The sequence below is a fragment of the Athalia rosae genome, chromosome 4 (assembly GCF_917208135.1).
Source record: "Athalia rosae chromosome 4, iyAthRosa1.1, whole genome shotgun sequence".
Taxonomy (NCBI): Eukaryota; Metazoa; Arthropoda; class Insecta; order Hymenoptera; family Athaliidae; genus Athalia; species Athalia rosae.
The window spans coordinates 9,753,772-9,770,754 of record NC_064029.1 but is presented as its reverse complement, the minus strand read 5'-3'; the positions used below and the strand labels follow the sequence as shown (position 1 = coordinate 9,770,754).

The 16,983-nt window shown below is 37.3% G+C and overlaps 3 protein-coding genes across 5 annotated transcripts; 1 reads left to right on the top strand and 2 right to left on the bottom strand.

The window, feature by feature from the left end:
• Positions 1 to 1,875: 1,875 nt before the first annotated feature.
• Positions 1,876 to 5,365, bottom strand: LOC105684403. The gene is made up of 2 exons (XM_012397713.3): positions 4,933 to 5,365; positions 1,876 to 4,800 (listed from the first exon to the last, which is right to left on the bottom strand). Exon 2 carries the CDS (start codon positions 4,697 to 4,699, stop codon positions 3,419 to 3,421), a length of 1,281 nt encoding a protein of 426 aa, XP_012253136.2. The 5' UTR covers positions 4,700 to 4,800; positions 4,933 to 5,365; the 3' UTR covers positions 1,876 to 3,418.
• On the top strand, positions 5,313 to 13,016 carry LOC105684490 (centrosomal protein of 162 kDa-like). Of its 3 annotated transcripts, none has more exons than XM_020851430.2 (9): positions 5,313 to 5,498; positions 6,145 to 6,378; positions 6,504 to 6,603; positions 6,687 to 6,806; positions 6,880 to 8,676; positions 8,747 to 9,018; positions 9,120 to 10,676; positions 10,820 to 10,981; positions 11,077 to 13,016. In XM_020851430.2, the coding sequence occupies exons 1-9, from the start codon at positions 5,313 to 5,315 to the stop codon at positions 11,299 to 11,301; spliced, it is 4,653 nt and encodes a 1,550-aa protein (XP_020707089.2). In that variant the 3' UTR covers positions 11,302 to 13,016. The 3 variants fall into 3 exon arrangements, with proteins under 3 accessions (XP_020707089.2, XP_020707088.2, XP_012253290.2); XM_020851429.2 differs by having other exon boundaries at positions 6,145 to 6,426; XM_012397867.3 differs by lacking the exon at positions 5,313 to 5,498 and adding an exon at positions 5,530 to 5,709 and having other exon boundaries at positions 6,145 to 6,426.
• A 34-nt stretch (positions 13,017 to 13,050) lies between these two features.
• Positions 13,051 to 16,442, bottom strand: LOC105684394. The gene is made up of 4 exons (XM_012397703.3): positions 16,299 to 16,442; positions 16,061 to 16,225; positions 13,434 to 15,974; positions 13,051 to 13,353 (listed from the first exon to the last, which is right to left on the bottom strand). Exons 2-4 carry the CDS (start codon positions 16,222 to 16,224, stop codon positions 13,314 to 13,316), a joined length of 2,745 nt encoding a protein of 914 aa, XP_012253126.2. The 5' UTR covers position 16,225; positions 16,299 to 16,442; the 3' UTR covers positions 13,051 to 13,313.
• Between the last annotated feature and the right edge of the window lie 541 nt (positions 16,443 to 16,983).

Genomic DNA, 16,983 nt, shown 5'->3' with positions numbered 1-16,983 from the left:
AGATGTGCAACTTACACTGTTGAGATGGTACGGGTCATTGAAGTACCCAAAATTCTCGTTTTTTCGCTGTTATTTCCGAAATGGTCCACTTTAGCAAAAAAATATAGGAAAAAATTTTGTTGGAAATTCAATTTCCCACAAGTAAGGTTTTCTGGACCTAAATGCTCCGATTGATATTTCTTGAGATATTGAATTTTAACTTACTTGTGGCGTAAAATTTTTATGTCTGCCAATGCACGTTTTTATGCTTGCTATATCACAAGCAAGGTAAAATTCAATATTAATGTTAATTAATGATATTAATTGTGACGCTCGACCTCTGAAACATAATTTGGTACCAGTTGGGCTCCGGTTGCCGGAATACTCATGTGTTATAGCGCGTATTCCTTATCTAAACTTTTTTCCCCCTTTGAAACCTGATAACTTTTGTTTGAAACTTTTTTTTGTCTTCCTTCGTTTCCAAAATAGGGCCTTACCATTTAAAATGAAGCATCTTGTAGGTATACCTTCATATTTTTTCAATTTTTGTACCAAAAATAAATTCTTTTACTCATTGTCAGCATTTAAATTTTTTCTTGGGTATTTTGATTTCAGAATCACGAATCCGTCAACTGGATTACTAACACTGATCGAACTGTCTCCATTTTTTCGCTTTGCATATTGTTTTTTGATTGGGTCACCATAGTTGTGTAAAAAAAATTTCTTTTCAAGTCTTTTTTTCTGTCAGCGCTCACACCATCTAGAATGACAGTATAGATGATCTTTCTTTGGTAATAGAGGCACCGATATAAATGTATAGAGGTGAAGCAAGGGTGAGAAGCTCGTCCATAGATAAATTATAACAATTGGAAATACCGCAAGTTGATATCTTCATTTATTGTAAGTATACTTGTCAAAAGGTCTCCACGTAGCGAAATAATTTTAGGAGCTTTTGTTCAACAATTATTACACTGACAATAAGAGAATCAGTTAACTAACATTGAATAATATATCTATGATTGAATGAAAATTATTAATAATAGAGTTGAAATCCCAGAAGTGAACTTTTCTCCTCTTCAAGAAGCTTTTTTTTACTGTCTTCAATGTCAATAGTTTTTGACAAATTTGCAAAAAAACTTGACCCCTGAGCATGAGCCATCGCATGCACGTATATTGTGATTCGCAGTAACAGGAAATTACACGTTCTTGAACTTTAGAACTATTATAGACTGATAGCCATAATAATCATTTTTTGCTTGATTGGAACATCCGACAAATGCGATAGCTAAATTAAACAGTTTTCAACATAGTAGTATCTGTTTAAGTAAATTTCAAAAGAAATTTAATTTACTTATAGCATTTATTATAGCAAAAATTTTTTAAGTAGAGACAAACCCCATAAAAAATAACAAATTTTGTTTCGAGATCACAAAAAAACTGTATGGTACGCGTCCTTGTTGAAATTGAGAGCTCAAACTTTAGGGGAGTTTTTCTTCCGTAACGAACTGTATGAGGGGTAATCTTAAAAAATTTAAGAAATCATCCCCTTTAAGGACCACTTAAAAATGCGGGCCATTTCACGTGAACCGGATCAGTCACAACTCAGAGATTTTTTTAATTTGGCATGTCGATTGTCCATGGGAAGTTAGAATTTTGTGTCAGAGGATTTTTGAATTAGCGCAAATTTCGATTTATTATTAACAATCTAAAAATTGAGCAGCTTTTCTTCAAAAAATCATAACTTCGTCAAAAATTATGTAAGATTCAATTTTCTTTTAGCATTTACGAGGATAGTGCCACAGATTCAGAAAAAAATAGATGGTTCGAGAAAAGTTTATTTATCATTTGTTTATTTAACAATTAATTTTTAAATGATTTTTAAAACACTGACGGATAGCACCGAAAAATTAAAAAAAAAATGCTGTCATATACTTTGAACTATACTACAGCCTGTGAATTAATTTCAGACATGCGCTCGGCTTCGTTTTCGAGTAAAAAATCATCAAAGTTGGCGGCGCGCATAAATTCAAGCTCGTCGCCGCCTAGGCGCGTAATGACGCGCGTCAAACAATGGAGAATACCCTATTTATTCTTCATGGTCGCTACTTGGTGGACGCTCAGCCGCGGCATTTGCGAGTCATTTTTACGATGATCGACACCATTTAAAAATCTGAAAAAAATACCATACCCATGACTCTCTAAAGCGATAGAGTCAAGTTTCAGGAATGTGCTATTTCTCGTTTTCGAGATATTGCAATTCAAAATAATGGCCCATACTTATACATGTATCCTTGATCAATAATTTCCCTCAATCTCATCAACGCGATTACGGATTTCCACAAAAATCAATAGGCTTCGAAAGTACGATAGCGGAAACCTCTCTATCAAATTTGGAAGAAATCTATGCAACGATTCGAAATATTTCAGTATCCCAAGCTCGGGGCTGCGACGAAGATTTTTTTTTCGAGGATATGAACACGGTTGCCGGCGTGATATTTCAACAACCGCTCAACAGGTCTGGACCAAATTTTGCATGTAAGGTCTGTTGGACGAAAACTTCGTATTGCGAAATTTAACCGATTCCGTTCAATAGTTTTTCAAATACGATTGCTTGGCCGCAGATAGGTGAAACGCATACGAGACAAAAGAATATTAATTTTTACAAATATTGTAACGTTTCAATTGGTAAGATGGTTTTATCATCTTTTCTCATTGGTTTTACCAGCTCAAAAATCTTTGCGGGCATATGCACAACTCACTGAAATTTAATCGCAATCGAATGAATGGTATGTAGGAATGAACGCATACGGGATGAACAAACACACATTTTTGTAAATATGGATTTATCAGTATTCCTATTAGATCAATCATCATAATTTATACATGCTTCTTCAGTAAAATATTAATGCTACGTATCACTTTCATGCTATGGTTAAATTATAAAATATTTTGAAAATTAATAGTTATTCAACAATGTATATAACTCAATATAGTTCAACAATATTCAGTCTTACGAATAATTTAATATACTTGTGTGTATTCCTTGCATCTTTTGCCCGTGTGTCTGTATTCAGATAAAATTCTCCCAACACTTTTGTAGAGCCCTTTCCATGGAGCTGACTTCTATTGTTATTTGGCTAAGACTTCTTGTTCTGGAAGTGCAATGCAGGTGTTTTCTTGAAGAATTTTGATTTTCTTGATCAGCTGTATTATTTTCGGCAAAAAAACAGTGTTTCGAGACATTTCAAGCTATAGATAACATAAAAATGCGCCCTTTCTGTGGCTTATATCCAACATTCTAATTCTATTTTGAGATTCCATGGACTAAAACTGGTTTAAATTTTGGCACTGGTTTTACCGAGAATCTTGTAGCTGTTAATTACTCGATTACTTTTTAAATAGAGTTTCCCTTTTTCTTTATTAGATTTTTATCTCTTTCTTAAAAGCTAAATGAATTGGGTTTTGTCTTACAATTATGCTTTGAAATAACTGATTGACTAGAACCTGTTAGCATGGGCTTTTTGAAATTTGGGACTGGCCTTGCATGGAAGGTAACTCTTGTCTTCTGTTCTTCCTCTGCCAGCAGCTGTTGAATCTTTTGTTCTCTTCTCTTCTGTAGTTCCTTGTTCCGCATTTCAAAACTCAAGTGCGTTATTTTAGTTACGTTTTGTTTAGTGGTTGTGATATCCGTCAGACCAAGGTGAGAAATCTCAGCATCTTCAAGTGCTAAACTTTCCTTGGTAGAAACTACTGGCGGTACAGTTACCTTCAGTCTAGCTTTATGATTTGATTTACTTTTCGTGGTTGAAACATTTGAAGTTTTCATCTTTAGCAATTGCGAAAAGTTCGGAAGTTTTTCTGGTACCTTCTCAATAATCTTGGATGCTGAATTCTGTGATAGTCCTTTCGAAGAATTAGCTCTAGCAAGATATCTTAGAGAATTTTTCTTCATTTCTTCTATTTTCAATTTTTGTAAAGGTTCTGGCTTCGGATCCTTGAGACTGACTGATCTGAACCGCTCAGGATTACCACTTTGGAACTTGGAAATCTCTTCCGCCATACTCACAAGCTTATTAGACCTTCTGTGATATTGTTTCAAACTTTGCCAACAACGTTGGAAAGTTGGAACTCTTGCCTGTTGAGCTCTGCCATGGCCGCTCAATCGTTGAAATACATTTGAAACCATTTGTACACTCTTAGCTGAAGCTTTGGTTGACACCGAAGATGAAGATGATGATTTTGGCTGTGCCTCAATAGTAGAAGTTGCTATACTAGAGTGGGTGTTAATATCTGCCCACTCTGCTGATGGTGCAGATGAAATATCGATTCCAACAGCACATTGCATTTTGTTATTTCCTGACATTAGGTTATCGTGATCCGTTGGATCTAGGGGTGATTGGCCCTCCAGTAAAACTGAGACTGCCTCGGCTTTGTTTTCAGAGTTTTTCTTTGATATTTGAGATAAAACCTTGACAGGAGTTATTTGTGCTACTCTCATTGCCTTGATGAGGGAATCATTACTTTTTAGAACAATCAAGAAATTCACATTTGGTTTATCCTCATTATTTACTGAGCCTGGAGTGGTAGGGCATGTAGGAACAACCTCTTTCATTGGTGTTCCTAGCTCTAGGTGTTCATCAACAAAGGAGTCATCTGGTATTTCAGGATTGGATCTAAAGACTGTCCATTGAGGAGCAGTGAGGCGGCACATACCATCCATAGTGTAGTTTGAAGTAAACCAGGAAAATATTTTACAACGTAATTTCGATGAAGGATTTCAGACACCTTGAAGTGTTTTACAATCAGACAAATCTGTGGTTCCTGAAACGATAGTTAAGAAGCAGCTTCAGAAGTGTTTCAGCTGATGGGAGCAACGTCAATAATTTTGGATTGTCAGAGGAATTTTCGAGTGCCTCGCATCGTAATTAACGGCTGTTACTATCAGATACTCACGATTTACGAAAATAAGATTTCATTCCCACGCTGCGGTGTTCTATCACTGCGTGGTACGAATCCAAAAGGTTTACCTGTTCTTTCAGTAAATAAACCAATTTTCAGGAAATCCGTTTCAGGAAAAAAAACATGACTTGAATCACAGTGTAAACGAACCGCGAGTTACTTTGCTGTCGCCCATGAGTCGCACCGGTCAAAGACGTTACTCGTTTTGAAATACTCTGCTAATCCTGTGATTGGCTTAAAATTTATCTTAAGCATACGTCTAGTACTCATGCTCCAAGGTGCTGTACCACCAGCTGAAAACTTGGTTTGTTTTCGCCTAGCTCTACCGAATGATGGTACATACTCTTTGGATGGTAGCACCAAACGTCAAATAAATGGGGATTCATTTATACCCTGGATGGTCCGCCCTTACCGCCAGACTACAGCCCCTAATCTCTGGCCAGAATCATGTTCTCAACTGGTTATGTATACCTATACATATGCCTATACCCAAAAACATACCAAAAACTACTTTTATTGGCTACCCATATGCCAGAGACAATGAGCATATTGAGGAAAAGGTAAATATACAAAATTAAGTGTCAAAGGTAGTGCTGCCGTGAATTGCATTGTGGTCGTTAGGAGACCTACTAAATAACAAACAAAAAAAGAAGAGATGTCAAACGACGCCGAAAAATGATTAATAGGTTCTTTTATTGTGATTTTAATAGCTTTTAGTGATAGTGAAATAAAATGTCTCAGAATATTGAAAACTCTCGAACAGTTGAGGAGGTAAGTAAGCCCGCAAATTCATCAAAGCAGAATATTCTAACCTATTTTTTATGAAATTCGTGATTACGTAGTTTGACAATAACAATTACAATTTGCGAAACGCTATTTTCGATAGATCAATTAGGTAGCTTATTTGTGTTATTTTCATATTAAATCCTCAGGGTTTTGCTGTCACAGATTGTTTTTAGATACTTTGTGATTTTTTCTTATTGTTAGTAAGGTTCCTAAGCATTTCAATAGCAATCTTCAATCGAATAAGCTAATCGTAAGTGTAAAGTGATGTTAAAGTTGTGACTAGAGTGATGAACAGTTCATATTATCAGTGCCCTATAGTCACGTACTTCAAAATTCACTAAGTTTAGATCATAATGATAGTGATATGGATTCTGTATACCAAAGATCATGCGTTCTATGTTTCATCATTTGATGTTGCAGTTAATATCAACTGGAGAAGATACCTTGGGTTCTTCCCTAAGTCTAAGTATTGGTGAAAATTCAATTAGAATTAAGGAAAAGCCAAAAGCAAAGGAAATAAAAGCTGTGCCACTGACACAAGAGAATGCAGGCCAACACAAATGGTGGTTGAAAAGACCTGAAACCCGGCTAGGGTTTACAAGCCCTAAAAAGCTGGAAGTAAACATAAAACCCTCGCCAAGTCCATCACCAGATGTAAGCTCCTCTATGGCAGAGTTTCTCGAAAAAGAAAAATTGTGCAAAGTAAACAATAATTTCGTTCAGGTTTTAGTCCTTCACATTACAAATATATGTAATCATTGATGTTTTATAATTTGAAGGTATTATACAAAAGTGAAGGCGAAGTCAAAGATAAAGATGATACTTTGTGCGACATTCTTGCATCAGCAGCATTTGACAAGTATCCATCAGACTTTGAAAGTAAGTACTTTTGGCTTTAGCTTTATTCAAGTTGCGGTATCCACATTTCTCATAATAGAGCACGTCATATTTCAATTTTATAGATGCAACCGATGAAGATATTGGTAGTATTTTGGAAGAGATGAGTAAGATTGCTGGGGCATTGAGTCCAAATTCCGGACCAGACTGTACAAAGGCTGGAAGCATCAGCAAAAACGCTACAGGTATAAACGATGCGATAACTTGCACTGCAAGGATTTGAAAGGGCAGTACCGAGTTACTCGATTAATTTTACAGAAGAAGAACGTTCGGTGGAAGAGTTACTGCAGGAAGCCGAAAAGTTGGTACAGAAGACAAGTTCCAGTATCTCCAAAAGCAATTCAAAATCTGATACTTTAGTACCGGATAGTAATCTAGATCCAAATGACAGTCTTGCACGAGTAAGGCAACTTGAAGATGATATCTTTCAAATGATACAGGCTGAGGTGCACAAGGAATCGGAGAAAGTGAAAAAGAGTCCAAAGTATGAACAAAAGCGCGATGAGGATTCAGGTTTAGAGATAGTTTACGAGAATTTGAACGTTTTAAAAGCACCAAAAACATTGGAGCTCCAGAGGAAAAAATTTGAAGAACAAAAAGTTGAAGTTTCTAGTAGTTCAGATTTAGACGATCCTATTGAACGGCACTCAAAGTCTGAAAAATGTGAAAGCAAGAATGAATCTGATGATAAAGATAACTTGCAGAAAGAGATTACCGATGTTGATAAAGACTTTTTTGAAAATCTTTTGAAGAAATCAAAAGAAAAATCTGAAGGTGGTATATCTGGGAGTTCTAGTTTTGGGCAAGAGGATTTCTCTCACTTTCTCAGAATATTACAAGGGCAAAGTGATAAAAAAGAACAGGAAGCCAAAGCCAATAATTCGAACTTAAAAGACTCTGCAGCATTCAGTTTTCCAATGAAAGCAGACGCCCACATATTCGAGAAATCTAAAATAGAAAATGAGTTGAATAGTATGAAAAGCCCTGCTTTTCCAGAAAAAGAAATATCTGATGTCTTAAGAAGGGAGCTTCCCAATGGTGAAAATAAGTATATAAATCACGAAATTAGCGAATCAGAATCCAGTTCAATCAGAGGAAGGTCCAGGCAGTCTCACCATCCTTTGATGGAAAAAGCAACCCTTTCTAGAAATTCTAGTTTGGAGAGAATCAAAAAGTCTGAAAGTAACATGAAAGAGATTATTTTTTCTAGAAATTCAAGCATCGATAGCAGCAAATCGAGTGGAAGTAAGAAAGATGCAAAGGTAGTGAATTCCAAAAATGAATTATACACTGTCGGTCTAACGCCGAGATTAGAGTTATTTGCTGATGCCATACCTAAATTAATCGCTGAGAAATCCAACGAAAATTTGAAGAAACAAGAGCAGAAGAAAGGAGGGAATGAAAAAGATGTGAACACTTCAGCGGATCAGATTGTAGAAACTTGTCTCGATAGTAATGACACGACTAAACAAAAGGGCGAAATTAACGATAACAAAGATAACAGAACTTTCAATAATGACCAGTCCAAGACTACAGATAGAGTTGGTGATGGTGGGGAAAAAATAAGAAAAGTAGATATTCAAAAAAATATGTTTGATCGTCCTAAGACTGAGAGAGCATTCAATGCCTTAGATAATAAAAACCAAAGAAAACAAATCAAGTTTGTTAAATCAAAAAGTTACGATCAGATTCCAAAGCCAATTTCGAATCTTAAACTGTCCCTTGATGATGTAAAGATGTCTAAAGCCGAAGACCCCTCACCCAAAACTCCCACTCCTATACTGAAGAGGTCACCAATTTTGAAAACAAAGTTACATTCGAAACCAGTTTCCAAATTCACATCAAAAGTAAAATTGTCACCGAAACCCAAAAGAGAAGTTCTGAAATCCAGTACTGCTACGTCGATTACTAGTAACATAAAAAAACATGAAATAAAATCGGTGGACAGCATTATGAGATACACTTTAGCAGCTGGGGACATGAATAGAAATCTGTCAAAAAGTGACTGGGAAACGTTGTGCAAAGAAGAAAGACATAAAAACGTTTTGCTCAAAGGTACAGTGAAAACATACGGACAGTTTTGACGATTACCTGTTCTGTTGGGTAATATTAATTTTTTTTTCAGAACAATTAGATTCCGAGGCAAAGTTGTATAAGACCCAGATTGAAGGGATGCGTACATCGTTTGAAGAGGAATTATTTGCTTTAAAAAAACATAACATAATTCTCAAAGCTAAAGTTGATGAGCTATCTGTGAATGAGAAAAGATCCGAACTCAATCCTAAGACTGATACAAAAGTTTTGATACTTGAAAGGGAATTTGAAAAACAAGAAAGTTTACTACAGGCATACGAATCGGAAAACAAAAAACTTATGCTGGAAGTAAAACATTATCAGGTAAATTTTATAATATTTGTAATTTATGTGTCATTTTATCGATGAGCTTATGTATAATACATATAGGTATATATTTAACCATGCTTATTAAATAATGACAGGAGGAAATGAAGAATTTGCAGTCAAAGCAGAAAACTGCATCTGTGGAAATGGATGAAAATAAAAAGTTAATTGAGGAATTGAAGGATCTCCAAGAACAAACTTTGAAGCTGACACTAGAAATATCAGATTTACGTAATAAAAACAATGACTATGCAGTAAAAAATGATGATTTGATCCAACAATGCAGTTTAGTGAAGGAAGAGTTGAGTATGTTCAAAGATCAGTTGAAAACGAAGAACAGTTATATTACAGATCAGTTACAAGCAATGACAAAATCAGAATCGTGTTTGAAAAAGGAGTTAGAGGATGTTAAAGTAGAATTAAACTCAAAATCTGAACAATTAAGAGGGATTAAAATCGAGTTTGATAAACTCCAGAATAACGTCTTGCCAATGGAGAGAGAAATTCTAGAGCTCAGGGTTAAAGAAAGTACACTTAACGAAAAATTGCAAACTGCAAAATCTCATATTGAAAGAGAAAAACAGTTATCTCAAAAATTGAAAGATCAGGTTGTGTTAGATAACAAGAAGATAATGGATCTAAATAGACAAGTTCGGGAGATGGAGAGAATTTTGAAGCGAAAGAATCCCGACTCTGTATCTGCCTTAATTTTGACTGCCAATTCTGAACACGATAGAATAAGTACGGAAAAAGTAAAACTTCTCGAGGAAAGAATAGCATCTTTGGAAAAAGAGATTCAAATTAACGAAGACGTGGCGCAAGAAAAGCTGCTTGATTTTCAGAAAAAATTTTCAGAAATGAGAGAACGTTATGTTTCCCAAGTGACGGAACTGGAAGAGAAGTTGTTGGACCTTACGGTGAAGAATCAGAAGATCTACAATGATATGTTTACACAGACTACATGTAAGAATATGGAAAACAAAAGTGTGGAGACCACAAGGAAGGAGGACAAAGATAAAGTAGCTTTTACAGAGAGAGAAGAGAAAAAAGAAATTAAAGGGATGAAAGCTGGTCCTAAATCTCAGAATGTTAAAGAGGACACTCATTTGATAGCCACAATTCGGGGTTTGAAGTTGGAGCTTTCTAACAAAGATAAGACACTTTTGAAAGTGACTAAAGATTTCCAGGAGCTGCAAAAAACTAACCGGAGATTGCAAAAAGAGCGAGAAAAATTATTGAATGATAAAAGAAATTATCGAGCCATGGACCTTGACAAACTTAGTCGAAGTACGGGATCGGACTCACGACCCACAAGCTCGAAAGCATCCGATTTAAATGATCAAAATTCAAACTTTCATCAAAACGGTAATTTACCAAACTCCAATTCGAACCAAAGATTTTCTGGATCCACCCAAAAGCTGTACAACCCATTGCAATATTCTGAGAATTCCGAGAGTTACATGACCAAGAAAATAATGAATGAAAACGAGATTCTGAAGGAAGAATTGGACAAGATTAATAAAGATTTCATGGCATTGAAGAATAAGAGGCTTCATGATCTCCACCTGCTGCAGGAAGAACATGAAAGAGAGATGGCGGCCTTGGTTAAAGAATACAGTGTTAAATTCGGAGACTCTAAGGTGGTAAAGTTACAGGTTTGTAATTGAAATAGCATTTTGACTGCGTTATCATTACTTATTTTATTTTTTATATTAAAGTCATTGTTACAATATTTGTGCCAATAATTTTTGAATTGTCAATAATTGGTACCTCTAAAAGTAATTTCTCTATTTCATAGGGTCAAATAAATACCCAAATGGCAATAATATCTCATCTCAAGCAGCAAATCGAAAAACTAAGGGATTATAAAGAGCAAGTTATCGTGCTCAAGACTGAAAGGGATCATTTAGAAAATAAAGTGAAGACCTTGAGTGAAAAAGTAAAATATCTCTCAACACCGGTAATTTTTTTTCCCAGTGTAACGAATTTGCAATTATATAAAAATCAACGTCTTTTGGGTCACGTTGCAATAATATCCATGTTTTATTATTCAAGGGTACGGAACAACTTCAGTTGTTACAAGATAAAATCACAATTCTCCAACAGCGACATGAGAGCAGAGAAATGACGTTGCAAACTCTAGTTAGGGATCTTTTGAGAACGAAGACACAATGCAGGGACTGCAAGGGTGAAAAGGGTAAGACAAAACAGTTATGCTATTTCAGACAAGAGTTAGATCACATTCTCGGAATGTTACAAGAAATAGCTAATGTGTACTAATCATAACGTAGACCGCCTTCGGCATTTCAGAGTATGTTTAACTTTTATGTGAGAGACGGAAAACAACCGTCACTATAATATGACAAATATTGTTCAGAACGAAGTAGATTAAAGCAATCGTCCAATCGCTGGTAGATAACAGCGGTATACTATAAATTCCTGACTAAGTTAAAGAGTTATAGCGTTTTTCACTGGGCCAAAAGTGGTGGAGTGTAGTATTCTCTGTCCTTCTCATTCTTTTGGAAAAGAAAAAGAAAAAACTACACTCAGTGCACACTGAGTGCGCACCAGTGGTCAGTGAAAAACTCCATTTCAATTTAGAATAGTTGAAATTGAAGGTAAAACAAAAACTACTTACAATTAGTCATCCGGTTTTCACGGTTGCAAAGATTATTTTTTTATCTTTCGATGACTAAATGAATTAGGTAAGTAAAAAAGTAAGCAAGAAAGTGGTGATATCCCCCCTGTTCATGTACTGGCCGTTTTATTTCTTATATTTTTTCTCCTTTCTGTTCTCCTCCCCAATAATTTTATTGAAAAAGAAATCTGGGTTACAGGTCAACGAGTACTAAATTTCGTTTTCCAATAAATGTATATTGTACGTTGGATGATGAAAAAATTAAAATTTTGGTCAAATCAGGCGGGTCATATTAACACCTTCTTATCTCGGATATATTAACTGTTTTCTATATATTTTCAGTGTTTAGGGATAATTATTTTGGTTTACAAGGATGATTGTTTCGCCAATCCCTTGTACTCAGAGGGGCGGGTCGAACATTGCCATTGCAATATAGTATTTTTTATTTCGAGTAATCATTGAAAAACAATTTCATTTCTTTACTTTACTTTTTCGAGTGTCATACCTTTATAGTTTATATAAAATTAAGTTTTGGCGTCCATTGATCGTGTAACGTAATTTAGCATTATCTCACCAACGAATTTGCATTCTATGCTAGTTTAGAACCTAGTGATTAATTCATGATATTAAGGATAGTTTTCGTACTTCAAAGCGTAACGGCATATTAGATACATACATACACATAATAACATAAGCTGAATCTCAAAGACTAACCTGAGGTTGTAAATTTGCGACTGCAGAATTACCTATATGCGAAATACTTGCCAATGACATGCAGCCAAAATATTACTTTGACTACGAATACGCATAATCATTAAAACCCCATAATATATTGTCTACCTAGACTTTAATTATTCATATTTCAAGAAATTGTGATAAACGTGTTTTCCAATGTGCACACATATTTAAAGCAGTTGTGATTCTGAAACTAGCATATTTGTAGTGTCAGTCTCACAACATTAGCTATACTCATAGCAAGCTTTCCTAGTATTTCTTCCAGAAATTTTAGAGTAAAGTTTTTTATAGGACTTTTTGGATAACGCTGTAAATAAATTACGAATTACTTGTAATGATAATGATAATGATTTTAACTCGGTATCTCTAGCAGCAACATAATCGTAGAGCCTACGCACAAATTTGATCTCTGATAAAATATATCTCTTAACATAACATTCGTACTTGGTATATGTATGCGACATTAGCTGTGAATTTTATCGCATAAATATTCATTTTATACTATTTTAAGGCAAAGTAATGTACAAATTAATTTATCTCTATCATTAGCAGCAGCACCTTAGCTGATTCGCGAACTTCATATATGTACTTTATACATCAGAAATAAAGGAAGGAATCATTACTTGAATACATCATTCGAAAAAATAGATTTCCTGTTCCAGGTAATACGATTTATTCAGATAAAATATATGATTTTATATAAATTTGGCTTTTTTCATCTAACGATAAACTATCAGCAACGTAACTGTATCACTATACATCATAATAGAATATAATACCATAGATATACACAAATATTTCTGTGTATACGTTATAATTTGTTAATACATCTATTTGTTTATTGGGACTACAGGAGTAACTGTTCATAATAATATCTATGAGGGTCGTCGGCCATGGATCAGCTGGAGTTTCTTTTTTTTTACCAAACGACAAGGCGATTGACGTACGTTATGATATTCCTGAAATTAAAGGTACATAGGTAAGCCCACTCATATGATCGAGAACTATCACATGAATATATGCTGCTTCGATTGCTCACCTTGAAAGCGAACCTTTTGCGCTGTGCAAAGAAGCTGCGTAAGTAGCACATAGAAACAAAACAGCGGTTTGTCTAAGAATCTCGTAGGTCATGGACGTAGGAATTTGCGAAGTCAAAGTACTTGCAAATAACAATCTACGAGCGTCTTGGAAATTTGAATTGTCACGAGTTCCGTAACGAGTTTCATAGAGTCGGAATGTTACTGGTAATCTAGTGGCTTGGGTGCGTCGAATTCGAATCTCTCGAATATTTTCTGCTCTTGTTACTGCATATTGCACTTGCTCACGTTGAGCGCTCAATTTTTCGATCTCTATTGAGTTCTTGCTTGCGTCAAAAGCATAACGGCGATCTTTGATGGTCCGTTTTACTCTTGATGATCCGGCAGAAATGAGACGTTCCACATTTTTCTGCCGTGTATAGCGCGAGTATCGTTCAATTCTTCCAGTTCTGGTTTCCCTTGCGTTAAAGTCTGTTCGGATATTTTCGGAATTTCGTAGAGAATTCATCAGAGCACGTTCATTTTTGATCGGGTCAATTCGAACTCTGGAGGTTCGTTCGTTAGAGCGCAAACTGCGAACCCGTTGGACTTGCTGACGTTCATCCCGACGTTCAGCTACCGATCGGAAGTTCCCTGCGTCTTGAGTATTCCGGGTCACGCGGTCATCTCGGTATTCCGACGATGATATGGCATATCGGCGTTCGAATGTGGTCCGCAGACTCCCAATGGTAGAGCTACGCTGAAGAGATCTAGAATCTCGAAGCCAACGGTTTCGGTTGTCGACGCGACGCTCCGCAGAGGAGAAATCCGCCTGGCTTATTAGCGAATCGCGATTGATTCGTTTAATAGAGACTCGAGGGCTCCTAGTTAGAGAATTATCGCGATTGATAATTTTCGCTTCACGGATCTGCCGACTTAGCCGTCTGTCCCGTTGTTCGCTGATCATTTCGGAATTTCTGATTCTGGAATCGCGTCCAAGAGACCGAATTTCACGTTTTTGCCGATTCTCTTTACGTTCGGCAATTAAACGCGAGTCAGTGATTTTAGGACGACGTTCGTTCAAACTAATATCCCTGAAAACCCTCGTAAGGCGGTTTTCTCTACGTGCATCTGAAGCTCGAATATTCCTTGCTCTAGAATCGTGTTCGACGAATGAATGTGTGCGACGATTTCGAACGCGAATTTCGTTACTTTGACGGCCAGTTCTGCGTGCCGATAGCTGCTCGGTATTTCCGCGTTCAAAATCACGTTTAAGAGTTGAAACAATTCGTGCCCGTTGGGCTCGCTGATCATCTCGGCTTTCCGGAGTCGAATGTACATTTCTTCGCTCGGATACTCGCCTTGTATTTTTGGTTTCAGAATCCCGAGTCGATCGGACGCTTCTGATCTGCCGGGTCAATTGATCGCCTCTACGTTCGGATGTTAGCAATTGCGTGTTTCTTTTAACATCAACGACGCGATCGAGAGAGCCAGCGTTTCGGAATCTGCGAGCTGATCGGTCGTCGCTGATCTCAGGGATATTAAGACGCGAGTTTCTGGATACGAAATCGACGTTAGAGGAACGAATTTTTCGCTCTTGCAGTCTATTACCCTTTCGTTCGATCGAGCGATCGGTGCGTCGTGTAACTAATTCGTGATCGTTCGAACGGACTTTTCGGATTTCGCGGATCACTCGATCCTCTCGTTCTCTAAAAATTCTACTATCTCTACGTTCCGCCGATGATTCGACGAGTCGTTCGGATCTCCTAGATAACGAATGGCGTCGAATAGATTGGGCGATTTGGTCTCTCTGACTTCGAAAGTTATTTCGTCTTTCCGCAATGAGATTATCAATGCGCTCTATGGATCTAGTACTTCGAACCTGTCTGTCCAGTCGGTTATCCCTGCGTTCGTTTGATAAGCGTGTATTTCTGATCGCAGCATCACGCTCCAGAGATCTAGACTCGCGTACTCGCCGCGCCGATCGATCATTTCTGCGCTCTGCTACCGGTCCATCATATCTAGTTTCAGAAGAACGTTGATATCTGAGTAATCGTTCCGTCTGACGATCCGACAGATGAGCTTGCCTACGTTCAGTGGCCAATCTAGAATCTTTGTCGACGGATCTACGTTCACGAGATCGGAATGATCGGATCTGTCGGCTTCGTTCTTCGCGACGGGATCCTGTGGGGTTGATCCCGCGTTCGGTTGATGTTCGTTGATTATTGACTATAAAAATTTGCTCCGCAGTGCGAGAATCTTTCACTCTATCGCCGCGTCGGTCATTTCTTAATCCAGAGAGTCGAACATCTCGGTGATCATTCGATCGCCGAGCTTCCGGCCGAGAAACACCGACCGCCGAAGCTTGTCGCGTCGATCTGAAATTGCAAATATCGCTGGAAGATCGTTCCTTCTGGATTACCGGGGAAGTGGTATCTCTGGGTCGATTCGATCGATCGCGGTCTTTTACAGGGTGATCGGTTGGATTTAATCCTGAAGGGTTTGCCGGGTCGTCGTAAAAAGGCAGCCGGGTAAAGACGTTCTCATTTGGGCATGCGTCGACTCTGCAAAAAAAGTAGAAAATCACCAGGTGCTTGTCATCATCTGTTACGCTGTTGCAGCCTGAGATGATAATGATAAGAATTCTCACTTATGAGGGGCACAGTGCTGTAGGTCTGGCCCGGCGAGATTTCCTGCTTGACCTTCTCTGTCTCTGGACACAAGGCCTAAAGTAAGACAGGCGAGAGAGACAACCATGAGACCGACGTGTTCCCATGAGCGAACCGGTAACACAACGTGCCTCGTCCGTCGCATCCTGAGAACGGGAAAATATTTAAAAATCGGCTTTCGAATTTTTTAATCGTTATAAGTCGGAACAGCTAACTGACCTGTTTTGAGCAGCGATCTTTTGTCTCCGGGAAAAGATCTGATTACTTATTTATTTATTTATATTTCCTTGTTTCGTTCGTAACGGTCCGTACTGTGAGCAACTTTTGTGCAGGTTCACCCTCTGAGGTGTTACTCAGTCGGAGTCCTCGGAGTAGCTGGTGCAGAGAATTCCACGGGACACGGTTATATACCCGTAAACCCCATAATTCAATAGGAATGCAATCCGCGGTTATCGGCATTGGCCATATGGGGTCGACCATTGGGGCGCAAGAACTCCCTTTCGACGTGGTTTAATGTCACGTGGAGAAAGATTATGAAACTCCCTGCGTAGGTGTTGCTGGTTACCGGTCTGGAAAATTAGACTTGAAAAGTATTACAGGATGATCGCTCTGCGTATCACCTTTACGGATATTTATGGATTTTTTTCTTCGATTCGTAACATTCTTTCGTAATATAAAACTATGTTTGTCCTCGTGCAGGCGATTTATTGATCAGCTCATCTCTGACAATGGGTCGATTACCTTTTCTTTCAATGCATCAGTGCAAAATTAAGGTCTTCAAAAATTATCCCTCTCGCATTGCTATGTTTCATTTATATTTGAAATCACAAAACTCTTTTATTACTAATTGTAATGAGTAATCGTGCGGCTAATGATGTCATTTATTTTTCGTTCAAATTTTTTT